Source organism: Equus przewalskii, chromosome 19, assembly GCF_037783145.1.
Source record: "Equus przewalskii isolate Varuska chromosome 19, EquPr2, whole genome shotgun sequence".
In the NCBI taxonomy this organism is placed as follows: Eukaryota; Metazoa; Chordata; class Mammalia; order Perissodactyla; family Equidae; genus Equus; species Equus przewalskii.
In genome coordinates, this window is record NC_091849.1 from 44,509,456 (window position 1) to 44,531,448 (window position 21,993).

The 21,993-nt window shown below is 44.8% G+C and overlaps 1 protein-coding gene across 7 annotated transcripts in view; it reads left to right on the forward strand.

Annotated features, from left to right (window-relative positions):
• The window catches only part of RUNX2 (RUNX family transcription factor 2), a 315,413-nt gene that overhangs the window by 193,454 nt on the left and 99,966 nt on the right, over window positions 1-21,993 (forward strand). For 3 of the 7 annotated variants that reach the window (XM_070586105.1, XM_070586108.1, XM_070586109.1), the window contains one exon: window positions 13,510-17,793. The exons of 2 other annotated variants lie outside the window; for them this stretch is intronic. In XM_070586105.1, the coding sequence (XP_070442206.1) occupies window positions 13,510-13,988 (479 nt within the window). In that variant the 3' untranslated portion in view covers window positions 13,989-17,793. Of the gene's footprint in view, window positions 1-11,860; window positions 11,927-13,509; window positions 17,794-21,993 lie in introns of those variants that run through there. 2 more of the 7 variants (XM_070586104.1, XM_070586107.1) reach the window with 1 other exon arrangement.

Below are 21,993 nucleotides of genomic sequence, written 5' to 3' on the forward strand. Positions count from 1 at the left end.
TTTTGTCAAATTCTGTCATTTCACCAACAAGGCTATGTGTGGGTCCCGGAGGGGAAGGGACTCCACCACGATCAGCCTGCTCATTAGGGGCACTGCTGTGACCAGAACCCACGCCCCTGACTGCTAGTCCAACGCTCCAGAATCGTTTTCTCCTGCTACATTTCTAATAGGCCACTGACATTTTTCTTGTTATTGCCGTACACGGCCGTTGTAATCTAAAAAGAATGCTAACTCTGAGTTATCTCCTCCTCCTTTGCTCCTCTCCTCTCTTCATCCTAAAATTAAATCCTTATGAAAAGACCGAATAGACTTTGTCCTGGACCTGTGACGTCACCATCTCTCTTGACCACTCTCATCTCATCAGCTGTTTCGGTCCACATCTGCCGTGGACTCAGTGGACAGTATTCTCAGGCTGGGAAAAACAGGGCTTTGGTTTTTGTCCATGGCAAGCGGAGAACTTCCACTGTTTGAGGAGCTCCTGCCGGTCTGTCTGTGCGTGTTGGTCCGACGGCACACTGAGCAGACCAGGCCCTCTTTTTCTTTTCTTTCTTTTTTTTTTTTTGGTCATCAAAACAAGTAGCTCCTCTCAGACACCTTAATACATAATTAGGTGTGTCTGTTTACACTCTGGAGACAGAGGGCTTCATGTCCCAAAGAAGGACAAGAAGTCTGGGAGCAGCCACAAATGTTGAAAATGTCCATTTGTGGCGAGTTTATTGCTATAGCACCAGGAGTAAACACTGGGGGTGAAACCCTCTGACGTGGTGGGTGTGCTTATCGAGAGGGGCGTGTTATCGAGCACGAGAAAGTGAAAGGAGGTCCTCTTTTTTTTCCAATTTGCTCTAGTATTTGTTTATCTCCCACAACAAGGAAAATTTCACTATTTGGCTTTGGCTGTTTGAAGGGTTTTGCCAAATGCTTAACAATCTGTAGGGTATGATTTCTCTCAAAAAAACCACTTTGAGAACAAGGCTCTATGTAACCAAGATGTGTTTGTTTTTGTTTCAATCACTCAGAAGAGAAATCATCTCTTGTCCATTGTTAAAAGAAGGGTTTCAATCAAAGGAAAATTCTACATATTCTAAAATATACAAACAGCTCTTTGAAACTGATGCCAGATCAAACTCTAAAAGGGACGCTTTTCCCCCAGCAGTTTTGAGTTAATTCCGTGTGCCGGGCTTGAGTGGAGAAACTCTGGGACTGTCAGAGGAGCGAGTTACGGCAGCACTTGGGTGGGTCCGGAAGCCTCAGCAGGAGGCTTGTCTCAGGACGGTACGAAGACTCTGCGTATGGTTTCAGGCTAAATCCTCGCAACAAAGAAGAAATTCTTTTTAGTGAGTTGGTTTTTCAGTTCAGTGAAAGGCAGTAGTTTGCTTTCTGATGCTATTGGATCTAGACATCCAATGTGAGAAGGCATGCCAGTCCTCACTTTTTAAAAAAATTCAGTTGAAGTGTCCCCTGTTGTTAAAGAAATATCATCCTTTCCTCTATGAGGACTTCTACTAGGATGAAAAGTAGGCGATGCTAATGAGACAACTCTAGTGGGGAAAAGGGACACGGACTAGGAAACCCAACAATTTCCTTTCGTCTCTGCCACTGATTGGGTGTGTCCTGGAGACGGTGCATCCTTTCTTTGACTAAGCTTTGTGGTCAGTTGGCACCTGCCATGTCTACCTCATAGCCTTTTTGTGCAGGTAAAACCAGATGTATGTAAGAACAGTGATGACTTTAAAAAGCAATGTTTCAATTTGAGACTTTTTTTTATTTAATTATTATTTTTGAGGGTCACTGTTGATGTGGGACGGGATAATTTGCTTGGGACTGAAAAAGGCAGAAAAAGTTTTTGTTCTTAGGATAAGGGAGCAAAGCACAGAGCAGGTTAGAACAAGAGACACAGCCCTGGTGGGCAGAGCAGAGCTGTGAATGTGGAACTGACTCGAGTCCTTTAGGTGCAGGTAAAGCCAGGTACAGTAGGTCAGGAAAAGCAGCTGGCTGAAGATGGACAGCAGAGACAGAAGACACAGAGAAACTGCAGTTAGAGACAGGGGTTTAGGTCAAACCTGGTACCACCATCACTTTTTCCTTGTACCCACATTTAAATACTTTCTCTAGGTCCCTCTGAGAGGAGCTACATACAATGCATTTAAAGATGGGACAGAGTTCCCGTTCTCAAGGAATGCACAGGCTGGTAGAAGTGATAAGTTGATTTGTAGCTCCTGCGCACGCACACGCCCGTAAGAGGCACATGAAGAAGCGAGTGAGTGCAGAGGAAGGAGAGGGGACTATGGGCTAACCAAGAAGATGAGAAGAATCTTTGAAGCAGAGGGGGGTTGTGAGGTAGGTTTTAAAGGTTGCTTGGAATTTCCAGGGACTGAGATGGGTGGGAGCAGGGATACTAAGGGACTAATGTCAACCAAGGCATGAAGGTGGGAACGTGGAGGGTAGTACAGAAAATGGAAGAGAGGCCCGTTTGACTGGATTGTAGGGTTCATGAGGAGCAGAGTAAGTGAGAGACAGGCTGGAAGGTAAGTCGAGACAAGACGGAATTCTAGCCAACGTCTGTTGTATGCCTAATACAGAGATCTGGAAATGTACTCCTACCTGAGTAAAAAGAGTGACATGCAGTCACAGAACAGCTAGGCAGTTGTGAACAAGGAAACCCTGAGGAACCAGAAAGGTGGACAAGACAAGGTTTCAGGAACCCAAATAAGCCATCTGGGCAGAAGATACAACACACAAACCAAAGTGGATCTTGATTCTAAGGCAACTTTCTATTATAACCAGGAAACTTCTTGTATTTTCCTTTTGGGAAAGAAACCAATCCCTGGGCATGATCAGCCCAAGCCCGCCTGGGGGAGCAGGTAAGTGGATACACCTGATTGTAGGGGAGAGCGGGCAAAGATAAGGAAGGTCCTAGTAGGAGGCTGACGCCTGTGGCTCTGATGCTAGATTCACATGGATTGTGCTAAGCCTGGGGTGCCTGTGCCTCGTGCAGCTGACCGGGACAGACTGAAGAGCACTTTGCTGATCCGGTTCAAGTTCTGGGTCTTGGGGCATTGGGCGGTTTGAGTCACGTGTGTTAAGGTCCAGCATGGCCTCAGGGCTGTCGGACCCCAGCAAGGCGCTAAACTTTTTGAGGGGAATTATATTTGAAAAAACTGGGCTCCAAGCTTGTCAGGTTTTGAGTGATACTGCCTGGGAGGCAGCAGCTGCCTGGGGCCGGCTCCTCCTTTCCCTGCACCTCTCTGGATCAGCGCTGGACTCAGTTATGGCGAGACTCTGAGACTGGTAGGCTAGACTGAGAGGAGCAGATCTAGTCCTGCTTTAACAAGCAGAGAACTGAAGCTCTATCTATCTGCGAGGACACAGCATGTGCATTCGGGGGTGGTGGAATGAGGTCTCTGTGGTGATTATCTGCTGTGGGAGCCCCCTCTTCCTGCTGTGACAGGCATGGCTTTTCACAGAAGAGTTTGGTGGGACCCGGAGCTGGGTGTGTGGAGTTAATCGGGAATTTCAGGATTCTGATTCTCAGCTCATGTCTCTTCTAGCTTGGACCCAATCTCTTCAGTTTCTTTCTTCTCTGGCTCTAATAATTCAACCAGGACCAGTAAGAGGCGTGCCTCTTTGAGATGGAGATGTTTGTTATTTGCTGTGTGTTTTTGCCAGTTCTCACTTACAAGAGTCTTACTCAAAGAGACAGCCTGAGCAATATAAGACATGATTTGCCTAAGATCACTCAGAACATCAGTGGTCAAGACAATACAAGAATTCTGGGGCTGAGTCAAGCATGGCAAATAAGTGGCACACATCAGCCTCCTCATTCCACATCCCATCCCCATCCCTCGGACTGTCCTTGAAAACCAATCAGAACCTTTTTCATCCTTGCCCTCCAGGTAGGCATGGCCAATTGTTAGAATTCCCATGAAAATGACACTGAACCCCTGCACCACGGACAGCTGAGCCCCACAGATCTGGGGCCTGGTCCTGGGCCAGCCTTTACTGGTCTGTAGCCTTGAGGAAATCACTTCACTTCTCTGAGCTTCAGTTTGTCATCCCTCATGTGGGATCAGTAACATTGTCTACCTCCCAGGGCTGTGGTGAGATTTAATGCCACAAAGTAAGTAGAAGTGCTCCAGTCAAGATGCTCTGCCGATGGGAGCCCTGGCGTCTCAGTTGTTTGGTTAGCCACTCTTTCCTCTTAGCAAAACTCATAACACCACGGGATGCTGTGAATGTTAAGTCACTTGTAGGATTCCTATGGTTGGAGCAAAGCAAAGACTACTCTGTTAAGCAATAGCCAGTGCTGGTTCCCGGCCCATCATCAAGCAACCTCGAGTCAGAGCGTCCCTAATCAAGGGGTTAGGCTTGCTACCAGGCTTGAAAGAGACGCTCCTCAGGTCTTTCCACTGAAGTACCCTAAAGGGCAGAGGGAACCAGGCTCCTTCACTGCCCCTGCTCCCCACAATCTGTTGACATAACCCCAAACAACCGCAACTCCCACAAGCAGAGCATTTTCAAGTCTCTTTTTTTATCTTCAAATCCATGTGAATTTTACTCCATAATATGCATTTCTATTTTAATATAAAAATAATGTTTTAGCTTATTAATATCAGTTAAATGTCCCTCTTTACAAACCCTCCCCCCATTTGTCCCCTTCTTGTATTTCATGCCCTCCTATCAGCTAGGCTTTGGTGTCTAATATATAACATCTCAACCAGTTCATAAATTTCTGCTTTTAATATAGTCTGAGGTACCACTCGCACAGACCACAGGAAAATACCAGGCTGTCCCCTCTGCATTCAGGCTTTTTGGAAAGATTTACTTAGGAACAATTTATCATTTAGTTGCAATTTTTAAAATAATCTTAATTGGCCACATATGTTATCAAATAAGAGCTGGTCTTCTAGTCTCTGCTTCCCCCGCCCCCGGCCCGCATCTTCCGCCCCCTCCATCTGCACATGCGCAGTACATTCTGCCAGGACGCCAGAAAGTTAATTAGGCCGCTCTAGGCAGATACCATCACAGGAAAGCCTCCCCCTGATTTAAGATAAGATTACTGATATTGAAGCTGTTATTTTTAGGAGGGAAAGACTATTGCTTTTAAACCTCTTTCCTTCTTTTTCCTAGTTCCTTCTCTCTTAATTGTGGCTCCATGTTTTGGTAGCCATAAGTCATTAGTGGTTTTTAATTTCTCTGAAACTGAAATAAGGTCTGAAAGGGTGGATTTGTCCCTTTTTTCCTCCTTTTTTCCTTTTTTTTTTCTGGCTAATCGGAGGAACGCAACCACATCTGAAGCCACTTGGCTCATTATGAATTTCATGGAAACTGATTCTCTGAAAGTGTTTCCATATGTGTGTTCCCAATATATCCCATCCTCTCTAAATGGGAGCACAGACGTGTGCATGGGCTGGAAATGGCTTCAGGATGTGACAGAGCAGTCATATGACCGCCACGGCACCGTGGGTGGCCCCTTCAGAAAGACACGGTGTCCTGGGTGCTGGCCTCCTTCCTGCAGCGGATCTGGTTTCAAAGACTATCCACTCTTCCGAGCCTTTAAAAAGTTCTTAATCAAGGCCTAGCAAGAAGATCTCTCGTTTTTCCTGTCCCCCCGCCCCCCAACCTTTTGGTTCCTTCCTTCTCTCTTACTCTCCCGCCCTGTGTGCATACATATACGCTGGCCCATCTTCTGCCGCCTGCCTCCTTTTCCTTCAGAAAGAGGAAATACATTATTCCGACAATATCCTCCAAATTTGAGTGGTTTTAAGGAATGGTTGAAGTTGCTGAAAATTACCAGATTGTTTTTTTCCTCTCTCTCTTTCCTTCAGCATAGCATACTTTCTTAGCCTTAGGATCAGCTGGTCTTCCAGAATTTGTGAGCCTGCAGTGGAAAAGTACAATTCATTACAACACGGAAAATAAATATTTATACTGGATAGTTGAGGCTCTTTTCCTCTCTTTTGCAAAACTATGGAGTTTGCTAGTCTGACCTTTCATTATCTTAAAAAAATTGATTTCAGATTCCCATTTTACCAGTTTCTTCTCCATCAGCATGATCTATTGCTTTTCTCCCATATAGGGTATATTTTTCCAATTGTTATCTAATGAAATTAAAAGTAAAAGTAATGTACTGATAGATCCTTGATCATTTTAATGTAAGGGGACAAATTCAGGGAAATTAAGAAAAATCGATGTAAAATCCTTTAAAACTTCAATGTGGAAAATACAAAATAGTATTCTGTGTGTAGTCTAAAATTGATTTTTGGTTAATGTTTGCACAGCATTTCTGCTTCTGTCGTGTTACCTGCTTGAGACTATGCTTGTGCTTCATCCGTTGAGCGCGTTTTTTGAAGCACCCATCTTTTCTCAGCACCGTACTGTGTCCTGGGTAGGAGCTAAAAGAAGGATCACGTGGTTCTCATTCTTAATTTGCTTTCTATTTAGTTGGAAAATGGAAATAGTTATCTAAAACCAATGATAATACTTTAAAATGCATGGAGTGGTAGAATTTATACACATAAAAGTTCAAGATGTCTCTGGTAAAGCAAAAATGATAAGAATCTGTCTCCCTGGGAAGTCCTTGTGTAGGGGTGAGCTTGCTACCCTTGGTCTGGCAGAGAGAAGAGAGGTGGCCGTGAGACTGGGGAGAGCATGAGGTGCGGATCCCCATATGTCCTACCAGGAAGAGGAGGCTTCAGACCCTGAGGAGTAGTGGGGCGTGACCTTGGAACGGGAGACCAGTGGACCCTGAATATGCCAACAGCGTCCTCCTTATTTTCACCCCTTGGTTGTCGAGTGGCTCAGTCGCGCTTGTGAAAGGTGGCTGACCTATGCTTGGATAGGGGGTGACACCCTCTGGTTTTAAGGCTCTGCCACTTACGTGGCCTGAAAAGGTGGTGTGTAAGTGGAAGATTTTCCCCTTTTGTGTGTGTATCGTGGAACGCAGATCGAAGGGGACTCAAGGCAGATGCTCCACGTGTTCCCGCTGGCGGCGTCTGTCAGGGCAGCAGAGGCAGAGCAGAACACTGAGCTGGGACAGAAGGACCACGTTATAATCTCGTGATGTCACTCAGGTCCACTGTGTCTCCAGGCTTCTAATTCTTTTTTTTTAAAGTATACCTTTTGGTGAGGAAGATTGGCCCTGAGCTAGCATCTGTTGCCAATCATCCTCTTTTTTTCCTCCCCAAAACCCCAGTACATAGTTGTAGATCCTAGTTGTAAGTCACTCTACTTCTTCTATGTGGGATGCCACCACAACATGGCTTGATGAGCGGTGTGTAGGTCCATGCCCAGGATCCAAACTGGTGAACCCCAGGCTGCCAAAGTGGAGCATGCAAACTTAACCACTCGTCCACGGGGCTGGCCCCTCGATTCTTCTCTAGAAAGGTCATTTGCGATTCTTGATGACTGACATACTGGCTCTGTATACTAGTCTAGAGATTCAGACAGGTTGTGAGTTTTACACCCTGTTACCTTTACCCCCAACTCCAATTGAATAACACGACCTTCGTGGCAGCAGTTACCCTGGGATCCTGAGGGAGACAAGTGTGCTAACGAACCTTTCCGCAGGCCATCCATTTCTGGCCTCGTCCCCTTTCTCTTTCACGTCTTCTCTCCGTGGCTCCCAGTGTAGTCTTACACACAGCTATTGGCTCTAAGGATACTGGGAACAACACTGGTGGCAAAACAGGCATCTGCTCACTGGTGGCAACTGCCGTATGTGGGCCCCTGTCTCAAATGTGAGGTCAAGTGATGTCATGATGCTTGGGGAAGAGTTTTGAACACTCTTTCAAGAGAGTTTTACGAGGTTTTATAGGTATAGGATGGTATTTGAATTACATTTTAGGTTTGATGTCAGCATTGCCTAACATTTATTATATCTTTTTTTGTTTGTTTTTGGTGAGGAAGATTGGCCCTGAGCTAACATCTGTTGCCAGTCTTCCTCTTTTTGCTTGTACAGAGTTCCTGATCCCTCTTGACTAATTATTCAGTCACTTATCCATCCATCCATACACCTACATTTAAAAATAATTTAAGCTCTTACAATGTAGAAGGTCCTGAAGGATATGAGAGGAAAATAAATCATGACCTTTACCATCCAAAGCTTACTTTACAGTTGGAGAGAACAGGCTGAGAAACAGCTAATAATTCTGTAAAGTAGTAACTAAGGGCCCAAAAGAGTGATATTGAAAATAAATACTATTGGAACAGGAGTGAAATAGGAAATGATATAATAGAACGGGGGGAGGGGGCAGCCAAAGTGTGGTAGAAGGGGAAGAAGATTCTTAGAGGAGGGCAGCTCACTGGAGATCCCGTGCATTTTGTGTTCCAATAGAAAGCATGCTGTGAGGGGGTTCATAGAAAAGTATTCAGGCTTTATTTGAAATTTGTTGAAGCAATAACTCCTGCCATTTAAAAGGCCCCAGTGCAGCTTTGAAGTTAACGCCTCATTGCCGAGAAGTATGATGGCTTTTCATTCTCTACCCTTATGCCCTTGCGTTTAAAAAGTAGGACAAAGGACTCTGAATATGCCAGTTGTGTTCACCTGGATTCACGACCCCTGTTCCTTTTCTCTGCCCCGCCTCCTTCTCAGCTGGGATGTATAAATACCATGGCTTAGAGGGGACGATACACGGGTACCATGTTTCCGAGCTGACAGCCCCACATGGCAAGTACGCAGTCTGATATTCTTTTCAAACTCCCATTTCCTTTCATTCTAGAGATCTCCTTGTCCATTTTCAACCAACCATTATCTACTGAGGGTCTACGAAATGAGAAAATGGATGTTAAAGTAGCAGGGAAAGGCCTAGAAATGTCAAGTGCTCTTGTTACTAAGCCCTGAAGGGGAGGCAAGCAAGGATCAGACAGCTCTTTGTCCTCAACAGCTCGCTCTTCAGTTAGGAGTCCGGCGCGCCAGGTGCCCCAAGGTCACTAGCAGTCGAAAGCAGTGCATGAAAGATGCCGAGTGGCAGGTCACAGGCTGCGAGAACTGAAGGTCAGAGGTTCTCTTTCATTCTCTCTGATCGTGGTTTCACTCCTTTCTACCACACTTTCCACTCCCTCTGAAGACCCAAGAAACCTAGTTGGTAAAGAGGGGCTATTTCCTTTTTCCTCATAGACCTTGCGGGGAGGAGCAAGTTTTTTTTTTTTTTACCTTTTAACATTGATTTTATTTGAGCTTCATGGGCATTTTATTAATGTATTCTTCCTCATGTATATTAGGTTGTGAACAGCTGCTGCTGCTGCTGCTGTTTTAATGAGCCCGGGTCTTGGAGCTCTCTTTATGACAGCTACATTGGTCTGCAAGCACTCTGACTGTGGCCAGGGGTGCAGACAGGGCTCCGGAATGAGCTGGATCTGTAGGAAACCAGCAGGTCCTAAGGGAATCAAACCCTTGACCTTGGTCTCATTCACATTATGCCATGAGCAACTGCACTAATTGCTCACTATTTAGCAGATTAGATCAAAAACATGACCTAAAAGAGTTGTTAATAATGTCCCAAAGACAGTAACCCTCATTGGGGCAACACATAGACACCAGAAGAGCCTACTTAAGTGTTTTTAGGCAAATTTATGACTTTTAGTGCAGCAGATATTTATGTATTTGTGCAGATATATCAGATTCCTGAAGGGTGACTAAGATGGCAAAGAGGTCAGAAGTAAGAGGGGTCTGGTTGTGGCTCAGCCTCTCTCACGCTGCATGGTGTTGTAGAATGAGTGGCTCCCCTCCTCTGGACCTCAGCTTCCCTGTCTGTCAGCGGGTTAGATCAGGATTATCTAAGCAGTAAATGAGGGGTTTGGATTTTTCCATCGGAGTACCCCAGCCGGCAGAGGAGGGTCAGTGGGTGCCTTAGGGCATCTGAGACATAGCCCAAACCTAGTCGCAAGTGCAAACTTTTGTTGAAGTCAGTTTTTATTTGTTTGTTTAAACATTCACCCAAGTGTTGCATTCTACCCTATATCGCATTCATGTTTACTGTATAGTGTCGCCCCGACTCCAAGTTGAGTACAGCCAGCCCATCCGGAGGATGCACCGTGTTCATCGGGGTTTCAAGGACCCCCGGGCAGCGCTGGCTTTCTCTAATGAGGAGGTTGCAGTCAGGAGTTGTAAACAGGCTCTGGGGGCTCCGAGACTCAGGGCACATCACCGGGCAGTTACTGAGCCTTGGTTTTACGTTTATAAAATCAGATTGGGGGAATGGAACTTCTAGAACTTGCCAGGTTTTCATCTTGACCCTTTTAATAAGTAGATAGTACATTTCCTTTAGTTGATAGAATATCTAGGTCTATTTTTTTAAGTCTGTAAGTATATTTTTTAAGTTTGCAATGTGGCTGGTGGCACAGGTATGAATCATTTAGAACACAATGTCAATATGACCCAAGAAGGCAGTCTAAAAGGTAACCTGAGTTCATGTACAAAACAGAGATTAGAAGTTCAGATACAACCCCATTCAATGAAAGAAAACTTAGTTGTATCATTTGCTTCTGTAACAATTATTGTCAATAAATTGAAGATTAGGAAGGGGTATATGTTTGGGTTTTTTTTTTTTAAGTTTAGGATTCCTTCTCTCTCCCCATCATAGATTATTATCTAGGAGATCTCATGTGATACTGTCGCAAGTTGTTAATATTTCTTCATAGAGAACATGTTGCTGTATGTTTCAGAAACATTTCTTGGTAACACAAAAATAGCGAAGCAAATTCCAGAAAATTCTGGTTTTTGCAAGTTATAAAAATTACTGTATAATCGCTTTAAAGTCCACATTAACTCTCTGCCCCGAAGGAGTTAATCCTCAAGACAGTACAGTCTCAAATGACTAGAAGTGATTGGTCAAAATTGTGTAAACCCAGCGGAAATTCACTGCATTGTTTTCTATAAACCACAACCAGAGCTCATTAATTGAAAAATGAATGTCAGTTCGCATTAGCTGGGATCTATAAACCAGAAAGGTACAGTGATCCTGGCACGTGATAGATAATAAAAACGTCAGCAAAATGTATCAGGTAATATAGAGAAGTTGGGGCGGTGGAGGGATACCTTCAAAACCATATTGGAGTTTACTGGCAGGGCCCCACAGAAAGGGTTTTAATGAGGCTTCTGCATCAAAATAAGGGAAACCACATGGAATTTTAATTATGACTATGGTATATCGTAAGTACAAATACCCCCGAGAAGCATTTTGTACATTGACAGGCCTGTCTGTGTGAGCTCTGTGCTTCTGTGGGGGGCACACATGGATGTTTTAAGTGTGACTTCTTTCCGTTTGAAATTGCTCACGTTATTCTGGTTTCTCTCACGTGGTCTGAGCATTGAACTTAATGCTTCCAGAAGGGGCCTGCCTATAACTATTAGCTCTGCCAACTCCAGTTCACCCAGCTGCCCTACAGTGAAAAGGCGGGCGAGGAACATCTGTGGCCCCCCTGTAGTGCCTGCATCGTGTGAGGCAGTGCAGAAGCGTGCGGCAGGGGCACCTTACCGCTCATCTGCCCCCATGTGCGATTCTGTTGTCATCGCTTCTTGTACATTTTTAAACTGGAGCTTGTCAGAGTTTCGTCTTTGGGAAGGGTTAGGTAGAGGCCAGTTGAGGATGGCAGAATTTATAAAAAGCTGAGAGTAACTGCCCAGCCTGTGTGAGTTTTGGTTTGTCATCTTGAAAGTGTTTGCTTCTGGTCTTAGAAGCTGCTCACTGGCTTTTCACCCTCTGCTTATGGGCCTGTGGATCCGGGAAAAGCACTAACGAGGGCTGGGAACTTCTCTGCCTCCCCCTCCCCTGAGCTGTTGCTTCTCCTCTGTCTTGGAATTCACGGTGACAGAACGTTAGCGCTGGAAGGGAACTTAGAGCTCATCCCCCTCATTTTACAGATGATGACACTGCCACCTCTGACTTCTGCCTCTGGCCTTCCACTCTCAGTAAGAAGAGCCAGGCAGGTGAGACTTTTAATTGCTGGGCTGGGCTGGGCGGGGCTGTCTGATTGGTACTGTCCCATTTTCGAGGAAAACTTCTGTTAACTCTGCATTGCTTTGAAATCGTCACTTTTATTACAAATGCACATCGTGGCACTTGGGCCTAGCATTTTATGAAAATCACAGGCAGTGTGCATTTTAAGAAAAATGAACAACTCTCCATCAGCCCCTTTAAAGAAAAGTATTAGGATTATTCCTTTAATAGATAATGTAGTATCCAAGAACAAGGGCTAAATAAAAATGGGGCTGGACAAGTACCCACTCCCTGAGGCCTTCAAGAATCACTAAGTGCTTTCCCTTCTAGGTGAAATCTATAGGAAAAGCAAAGATACGAGATCCAAAGAATTGAAAGATTTTAGATGCGCTCCAAATCTTAACACTGGTGTTATAAAAGGGCTTGTCACAATTCTGTCAGTTTTAGAAAAGCATAACCCAGTCTTTAAAGATGACAACTATAGGTTTTTAGGCATTTCAGAAAACTAATTTCCACATGAAGTGGTTTATAACCGTGGTTTCATAAGTTGAGCACCAGAAATATCTGTGAAGGATGTATACTGTAAGCTTTAGAAGTTAAAGGACTTTCCATTTTAGGGGAAAACCACCTTTGCATCCAGGTTACCCGTTCAAATTGGCCTGAAGCTAATTCTGTAGGATGTGGGACAGGGCCCAGTAAATACATGGTGAGGTGCCCTCCTCTTGGATCTCCCTGAGCAGTGAGCCTGTCCCCAAAGCTACTGTCGGCACCTGGCCTCCATCAGGTCCCACGTCTCCCATCAAGAGGTGGAATGCAGTGATTCCTGGGTACCAAGCCTTTCCCCACTACGTCCAAAACCTACTTATTTAGTTTATGACCCTCAGGAGAATTTCTAAGGGCTAGACCCTCCCTCTACGCCCCCAGATAAGTAAGGTAGTTCCAGAATACGTTGAAATCTGGTTTTGATTTCAATCTGGCTTGATTCTTTTGAAAATCTGTTAGTAAGATGAAGAATAAAACAAGATTGTAAATTATTTTAAGAGTTGAAAAGAAATGATAGGAACGTGTTAGGATATCTTTTTGAAGTTCCTTCATTGATTAAGGGACCTGCCAAGAGTGCCAATAACAAATCTGATCCTTCTGGAACATCTTCATATTGGGTTGAGGAAAAGGACCTTGTCCAACCTAGTAAAAATGTCACTTTCAAATATCTGAGGAGCAACGAGAAACAAAAAGAGAAAAAGGTCAATGAGGACTCAGTCTTGAAGTCTGGTGAGTGAATCAATATGATCAGAGTGTTGGGTTGGCTTACACAGACGACCTAGCACAACTGGGGTTTTCAAAGCCCTCTGGGATTCTCTGCGGGTGAAGAACATGAGGATAAATGCTGCGAAGAGTGTTAAGTGAGAAAAAAAAAAAAAGACTGTGTAGTGACCGGTGCATTTGAAGGTCTGTTTGTGGCTTGCTGTTCCTTTTTGGGAAGCTAAAGTTTTCTTCTTTCTTGTAAAAATTCTATCATTATTTTAATTGATATTTACAGATTTTTCCCCCCATCTTCTGTTGTAATTTTTAGGTGCTTCAGAACTGGGCCCTTTTTCAGACCCCAGGCAGTTCCCAAGCATTTCATCCCTCACTGAGAGCCGCTTCTCCAACCCACGAATGCACTATCCAGCCACCTTTACTTACACCCCGCCAGTCACCTCAGGCATGTCCCTCGGTATGTCCGCCACCACTCACTACCACACCTACCTGCCACCACCCTACCCCGGCTCTTCCCAAAGCCAGAGTGGACCCTTCCAGACCAGCAGCACTCCATATCTCTACTATGGCACTTCGTCAGGATCCTATCAGTTCCCCATGGTGCCGGGGGGAGACCGGTCTCCTTCCAGAATGCTGCCGCCATGCACCACCACCTCGAATGGCAGCACGCTATTAAATCCAAATTTGCCTAACCAGAATGATGGTGTTGACGCTGATGGAAGCCACAGCAGTTCCCCAACTGTTTTGAATTCTAGTGGCAGAATGGATGAATCTGTTTGGCGACCGTATTGAAATTCCTCAGCAATGGCCCAGCGGTATCTGGGAGCCACGTCCCAAGTGTATCAACATATACATATATAGAGAGAGTGCATATATATGTATATCGATTAGCTATCTACAAAGTGCCTATTTTTTAGAAGATTTTTCATTCACTCAGTCAGTCATGATCTTGCAATCATAGGAGGGGAGATTTTGAGAAGCAAAAGGCCCAAGATAGACAGTCATAACCAGGTTTCAGACGGTTTTCTATTTAAAATGTACTTTTACAAACAAAGGAGAAAAGGTATTTTTGTTGCTTTTGTTGTTTGGTCTGTTGTCATAAACAACCTGCTCATATGCCAATTCAGAGAGGCGGACTCCAGGTTCAGCAGGAGGAGGAGGGAGCCCCATCCTCCCTGTGCTTTGAACCCACGCGCCCTCCCGGTTGCGCTGCGTCTGGACCAGCGCATGCGCAGACCCGCTTCCCAAGCGGGTCGAGGTGCGCGCGAAGGGAGAAGAGGCGGAGTGGATGCTTCCGTGATGGGGCGCTCCATTCAGTTCGCTCCATTCAGATCGCTGTTCCAAACTTGGCTTTCAGACCTACGCGAGTACTCATTTGAACTGTTTGGTTCAGCTTTTTGGTTTTTTTTTTTTTTTTTTTCTACTTTGAGAAAGTGACTTCAAAAATACTGATCAGGTTAGATTATTTTATTTTACTTTTTTTGTACTTTTTGTTTTCCTTTTCCCACTTAACCAAAAAGAAAACCCATCCCACAAACCAACCCCCCTCTCCTTTTATGCAAAACTGAAAATGGCAATATCTTATTATAGCCATAATGGTATAGATAGTGTTTGCGTTTGGCTGTGTGTTATTTGTTTTCTTTTTTTTTTTAAATTATGAATATGTGTAAAATCTGAGGTAACTTGCTAACGTGAATGGTCATATAACTTTAAAGATATATTTATAATTATTTAATGACATTTGGACCCTTGAAACATTTCTTAGTGTATTGATATGTTGACTTCGGTCTCTAAAAGTGCTCTTTATTAAATAACAAATTTCTTCAGTGGGCTAGAGCCATATCTGAAATATTGCTAAGCAATTTCAGTTCATCCAGGCACAATGTGATTTTTAAAAATACTTCCATCTCCAAATATTTTAGATGTAGCTTGTTTTTGTGATGTATGAAGGAAATGTTATGTTTAGTTCTTTCAGATCTTTGATTGCCTCTAAGCTTTGCCTTTTAAGCAATAATTAGGGATTTAAAAACAACTCTTAGCCCTTTATCGCTTCTGTTGCCCTTTATCAGCATTTAATGCTGGAGTGATGTGGTTTCTTAATTTCTTTCGAATAGCAATGACTCTTGTCATATTAAAAAAGACAAGCACAAGTGAATCATTGAACTGCAGAAGAAAGTTCTGTGGTTTCCTAGTTAAAGCAAAACTCTAAATCGCCAGGCTTCATAGTGAAGATGCACGTGGCTAAGGCATCAATCATGATTCCCATGATACAGGAAAGCCAAATTGCACCCGGGATTCTTAACCAACCCGCCTTAGCAAACAGTCAGTCAGTCAGTCAATCGGGGGAACCCACATCTGCCTCACCCAAGGCCCCACCGGCAGCTCTCCACAGAATTTGCATTTAAAGGAGCAGAATTAAGTCATTGTCTTATGAGAGCAAGGTCATCTGAAGTAGCAGGGGAGTTCCACAGAGAGCTGATCTGAGAGAACAGACAGTCCATGGGGACCCCTGGACGACCTTTGACATTCAGATTCTCCCAAGGTAGGGGAAAGGGAAGGCTGGCTGTGTGGAATTGGGCTGCTCCTACCACGTCTGGATTTGAGTTAAAACCCCTCCTGCACTTTGACCACTCCTGGCGGCCGTGGGGCAAATTCTCAAGTGTGACTCCTTAATCCAAGCCAGGATCATTCAGTGACACCGCCAGACATATGCCTGCCCACCCAGCCCCACCCCCCCAACGTCAGGGCCCCTTCATTTGAATTCCCAGCCCCGCTAAGCAGAACTTTGCAGAGATGGGCCTCCAGCCCCCAGAGGCCCCATGCTCTCTAGTCATTCCCCATCCCGACTTCCTAGGCTGCCAAGCATGGCAGGACAGCCCGTGGGGCCGGGCAGTTGGACCTGTACTTCTCGCCTGGGAGCCTCTGGGAATTCATCCTGACTCCTCCTAATAAAAATTGAGGGGAAAACAAAACAAAACACTTTGCCTTCTAAAGGTCGTATACCAAGTATGCTTAGATGAATAAGCCACTTTTCTGTTACTGAAGTAAGATGGAAGTAGTAACTGATACTATTTATTGTTTGCATGTGGTAGCTTGAAGCACACCACTGTCCATTTATTTGTAAGTGTAAACTATGTGTGTTTGTTTCAGCAGCACTTAAAAAAGCCAGTGTCTGGTTACACATTTCGATTTTAATTGATTGACATAAAAATGTTACCGCCAGTGCCAGCTGTACCCTATTTAATAAAAAAGGTACTATATTTGTACATTATTTTTTAATGTTAAAGGGCTTTTTTAAGTTTACAGTACGCATACTAAGTGACATTAGGGATGCTTTTGTGTTGAAATGTTATTATCGTGGCTGCAGGCAGCAACCCAGAAACACTTTAAAAGTTTTTTTTCTTGGGAAGAATTCAAGTACTTCTTCCTTCCACCCTCATTCCAACCACTCGATGGGGTAATTTACATTTCCTAGATCAAATGCTGCCCTTTTTTGGCCTGGAGGTTAAATTTTTCTTTTATCTTTTTTTTTTTTTTTTTTTTCCTTAACTGAACCCTTAATTTGCACTGGGCCATGTGTATGATTTGTGATTTCAAGACCCAAGCAAAGCCTTACTGCTACTGTGGAACCATGCACTCTATTTCAGGTCAAAATAGCACGGTCTTTAGGGAGCATTAGTGTTGCTGGAGTTGAGAGTGTGAGCAGCACAGCCACTTTTCTGTCTGTTTCGGCTGTCCCACGCATTCTAACCTATGTCAGAGTTCCAGAACAGGTACCGAAGCTTTGGTTTTCGATTAGTGGAATGACATCCAGCCTGGAACTGAGAGACTCGACAGAGTAGCTCTTGTTTGTCCTTTAGTCTGTCTTACCCCACCAGAGCCTTTTAAAAGATCCACCCCATTAGGGACCATCCATTGCAAATTCAGAGGGGAGATGTGTGTGCTGGCTTAGAGTTCCCTCCATCCCCACGACGGGGACTGACTCAAAGTCTAGGTGAGGACATGGAAACACAAAGCATTAGCAAAAACAGTAATCAAATCTATGATATTTGAAAGAACATTAATAAATAAGATCAATAAAAGATGACACTTCCAAACCTTGAATTTGTTGTTCTTAAAAAGATAATGCCTTTAAAAAAATATTTTCTGTGAGAACTTTTTAGATGTTTGTTTACTTCATGTTTACAAATAACTGTTTGCTTTTTAACGCAGTACTTTGAAATATATCAGCCAAAACCATAACTTACAGTAATTTCTTAGGTATTCTGAATAAAATTCCATTTTTCTGGATATGCTTTACCATTCTTAGATTTCTGTGGAACAAAAATATTTGTAGCATTTTGTGTAAATACAAGCTTTTCGTTTTTATTTTTTTCCAATTGCTGTTCCCCAAGATTTGCTTTCCATGCACATATTGTACAAATTCTGCTTTGTGCCACAGGTCATGATTGTGGATGAGTTTACTCTTAACTTCAAAGGGACTATTTGTATTGTATGTTGCAACTGTAAATTGAATTATTTGGCATTTTTCTCATGATTGTAATATTAATTTGAAGTTTGAATTTAATTTTCAATAAAATGGCTTTTTTGGTTTTGTTATGTGTGTACATTGGGTCTTTTCTCGTCCGCGGCTTCTTCTCTACTCTGACACCTCCTCTTGCCTACACCTGGCCTGTTATTGGCCGTAGGACTTGCCAGGGCTGGATGAGAACAGAGAGCCTATATTACTGGTGAGAGGAAAAACAGTCTTGGTAAGCGCTGGGTCTTGTTTTGTCCTGCTCCTAAGAGGGGTGGGCGAAGAATCTAGCCATGAACCCACTTCCTTGTCAGCCTGTGTCTGAAAGAAGGTGTGCCCCCCTCCATCCTTGGGTGAAGCCCCTTATTCCAGCAATGGCACTAGTCAGGGTGTAAGGACAGCAGCTTCAGTGGTTCTGTGATTCTAATCTCTGGGCACGTGAACGCAGCCGGGCAAGTGAACCCCTGGCTGTAGCCACAAGCTCTCAGGCGGCCCAGGCATAGGGGGTCATCTGTCTTCCTTCCCGCATCTCTTTTGGGTTCTTAAAAAGAAAGTCAACCAAAGCCCAAGGATGAGTAAAAACAGACTTTGGTCTGGAGCTCTCTAGTCTCAGAAAAATTCTGCTAGCGAGCATAAGCATGGTTTGGAGATTTTTTTTCTGGGCCATTGTTTATTTTTGGCAAGTCCCTCCCCTGCGATAAGGTTGAGGGCCTGGGGTAGAGTGGTTGCTTTCTTTAGGTCCTGCACTTTCTGTACGTCTTGGCTTACCACAGTTCTAAAAGAGGGACCAGGAAACCGTGGTGCAGAGAAGCTCAGCCGCTCGCCAGTGGGCCACGTCACGCGAAGAGTTAGAGGCCTCCTTTAGGTGGATCTGCTCCTTCTTACCCCTTGGACACTGTTTTCTGAGAAATCCTGGAAACAGCTAATTTCTAAGACCCGTAGACATTCTAAGAGCACTTGGGTGAACGTAGGCCAGGAAACTTGTTTGTGACTCTTTGAGGATGTATATTTATCCTTTTAAATTAAACATCTGTGTGACTTGAAAAGGCATCCCATAGGAGGTGGGCACAGTGGCTTTCCTGTCCTCTCCAGCTTTCTGCAGCAGCATGGTTTAGGGCAAATCACTTCACACCTCTGGGTTTCAGTTTCTTGGTTTATGGAAAGGCACTGGGCGAGACCTTGGCACTGTTGACATTTCAGGCTGGATAATACTTTGGTGTGTGTGTAGGGAGGGCTGTCCTGTGCATTGTAGGACGTTGAGCGGCATCCGTGGCTTCTACCCTCTAGATGCTGGTAGCACCTGCCCAGTTGTGACAATGAAAACTGTTTCCAGACATTGCCAAATGTCCCCAGGAGGGCACAATCGCCCCAATGGAGAACCACTGGGCTAACGGCTCTCTCTAAATTCTTAGGTCAGGCTTTATTGACAGGGCTGGTGTGAGAATTCATTGCTCGTTAAAACAGGGTAGGCCGGCAGAAGACTGAGGGGCCTCCCAGGGCTGGATGTCCATCAACCTTTCCCATCCCTTCACCCAATGGCCCCCCGAGGTGTGGACGTGTTGTGAGGGAGGCCCTGCTTCCCTCCTCCCTGCCTCAGCGCGGCCGTGGGGCTCTCCTGGGCCTGGCCTGCTTGACCATATTTATCATGGCTGCTTCTGTTTCTCACTGGAAAAGACGGGTGGAAGAAGAAAGCAATTTCTCCAGTGTTTTTGACCCTTTGTGCCCCCTGCCCCCCAAATATTTAATCCTCAGACATTTCTTCGAGAGTGGGTGTTTCCTGTTAACTCAATCCCAGCCGAGACTGGCCCAATAAACACCTCAGCTCTCTGTCGCAGAGTTTATTTGGCTGGGAAATGGGTATTGCCATGTAAACAGGAAGCCCCCTGAAGTTATTATCTACAGATGCGGTTGAAGAGCCACATGTTTATATTTATGGGATTTGAGAACAGCCTGCAAAGGCGAGGGAGGAGGTGGAGGAAGCCCTCGTTCACAGACGGACAGAGCAGGGCCTACAGATCTTCACCAGTTGATTTTTCATTCCCTCTGGAAACGGGTGGTTAACAATAGTGACACAGCCCAGATCTGCGGCAGAACTGGAGGTTCTTGTCCCATGTAAGCAGACAACCCCACCTAGATTGTCAGGTTAACAGCAGGCAGTCCAGTCCACTGGGCTCTCTGTCCCGATTATTTAAAATCATTTTAGAGACCAGTCCTAGGAAACAACAGTTTAGGGGCATCAGAAAGGTAGGGGGTTTATGATAAAACTGCCACCCTATCATCGTTAAGTTTTCTGGGGACACTTAAACTGATTGTCACGGTTTTAGTGAGTGTGGGCCAGCTCACCTGTGAGATCCCAGGCAAACTCGCGCATTTGCTCCTCGAGTCAGTTCCTAAGGGCCTGGAAGGATGCTTTTCTGTGAGAGTCTGCAAGGCCTGAGCTGTCTGGGGTCGGTGTAGAGAACGTGCAGGGGGTGAGACAGCCGGCCTGCACACTAGGCCTAGGGACTCCGGGTTTCTCCAATTCCTCTCCACCCACCTCTGCTCTCCCTCCTGTGGCTCTCTCCTCGCACCTGGAGAACGTGCTTAAGTAAGGCCAGGGAGGAACCAATACATGGAGAGCTGATGCTCCATATGTAAATGATGAGCTCTGAGCAAAGGCAAGGGGATCTCTCCCCTCCTGGCCGCCATTCTTGTGCACTCCAACAAGCCTCTTTGTAGCTTCCCAGGGGCTTCCCAGCACAGTAGCTATTTAATCAGGAGGCGTTGGACATGAAGTTTTTAAAAAAATTATGAATCAAAATTTAGCAAAGAAAAGAATCCACTGCAGATGCAAAGGGTAATATACTAGAGAGAGAGAGAGAGAGAGAGAGAGAGAGAGAGTGTGTGTGTGTGTGTGTGTGTGTGTGTGTGTGTGTGTGAGTGATGTGCGCATGCATGCCTGAAGGGAGACAGGGAGGGGGCAGGTTGGCGAGATGGAAAGAGCTGCCTGAGCAGCCATTCGGGGAGAGATGGAGCTCGCCACACACATAAGGGTTTCTTGACACGGCACTTGTTTGCCTCAGATGTTTGTAATTCCTGCAGATTCTGCAAAAAAGCACCGCCTTCCTCCCACAGGTCTTGAAGAAGCAATTACTCTTCTTCAAATTGGTTATTTAGAGGGGACAAGGGACACTGGATGCTCCTGAGATGTCAGGAGCACGGTGAAGCTGACCTTTAAGAAGGGGTTATAATGAATTTTTGTAAAGCTTTTATTCAAAAGCTTTCTGTGACTCAACCCGTCCTGCTGTTCAGACATGCTCAACCAGTTGGAAACCAGAAGGATCGAGTTTCTGGAAACCCACTTAACTTTGACTAAAACTTATTTTAATTTGTTTTCTTATTATCTTGTTGCAGTGATGTCTGGCAACTTAGTGGGGTTTTCTGGAAAACCTGCTTTATGTTTTAGCCTTGCAAACGTAGCTCACTTATTGATTGCTATCTTTTTGTCCCATGTCATTCTGTCCCACTCTATAGCCCGCAGAAGGGGAAGAATTTCCCCCCACCTGTCATTCTTATAAAGACATCAAGACCATGTAGCAAAATGATAAAAAAAAAAAAAAAAGGTAGGGGGGAAGACAAGCAAAAGTTCTTCCACACAAGCACACAATCCCCTCAAGAACTAGTCTTGGGGCCGGTCCTGTGGCCGAGTGGTTAAGTTCATGCGCTCCACTTTGGTGGCCCAGGGTTTTGCTGGTTTGGATCCTGGGCACAGACCTAGCACTACTCATCAGGCCGTGCTGAGGCGGCGTCCCACATAGCAGAACCAGAAGGACCTACGACTAGAATATACAACTATGTGCTGGGGAGTTTGGGGAGAAGAAGAAAGAAAGAAAAGAAAAAAGAACTAGTCTTGTCTCTGCAGCATTAAATGAGGCCAGAACACCAAATTGCAACCAGGTCTCCTGTGGCCTTGTGCTCCTTAGGCCTTAGGACATTTCTCCTGCAGAACCATAAGTACCAGAGTTAGCCCGGATGTGGAAAATGAAAGTGAGAGAAAGTGGGTTTAGGAGATACAGTATATGGTGGCAGAACTTAAGGATGTTTTTTGAGAGATGGGAGTACCAGGAACTCCCAAAACACAACTGGATGATGGATTGATGCGAATGTGCAAATTTATTCTTTAAAAACAGCAAAAAGCAAACAACAAAACCACAGGTCATGCATAATTGTGGGAGTATTAATACAACGGTTTTATGATATAAGTCTCCTTGGACGTCGTTTCCTTCCTAAATTAGGTCATTT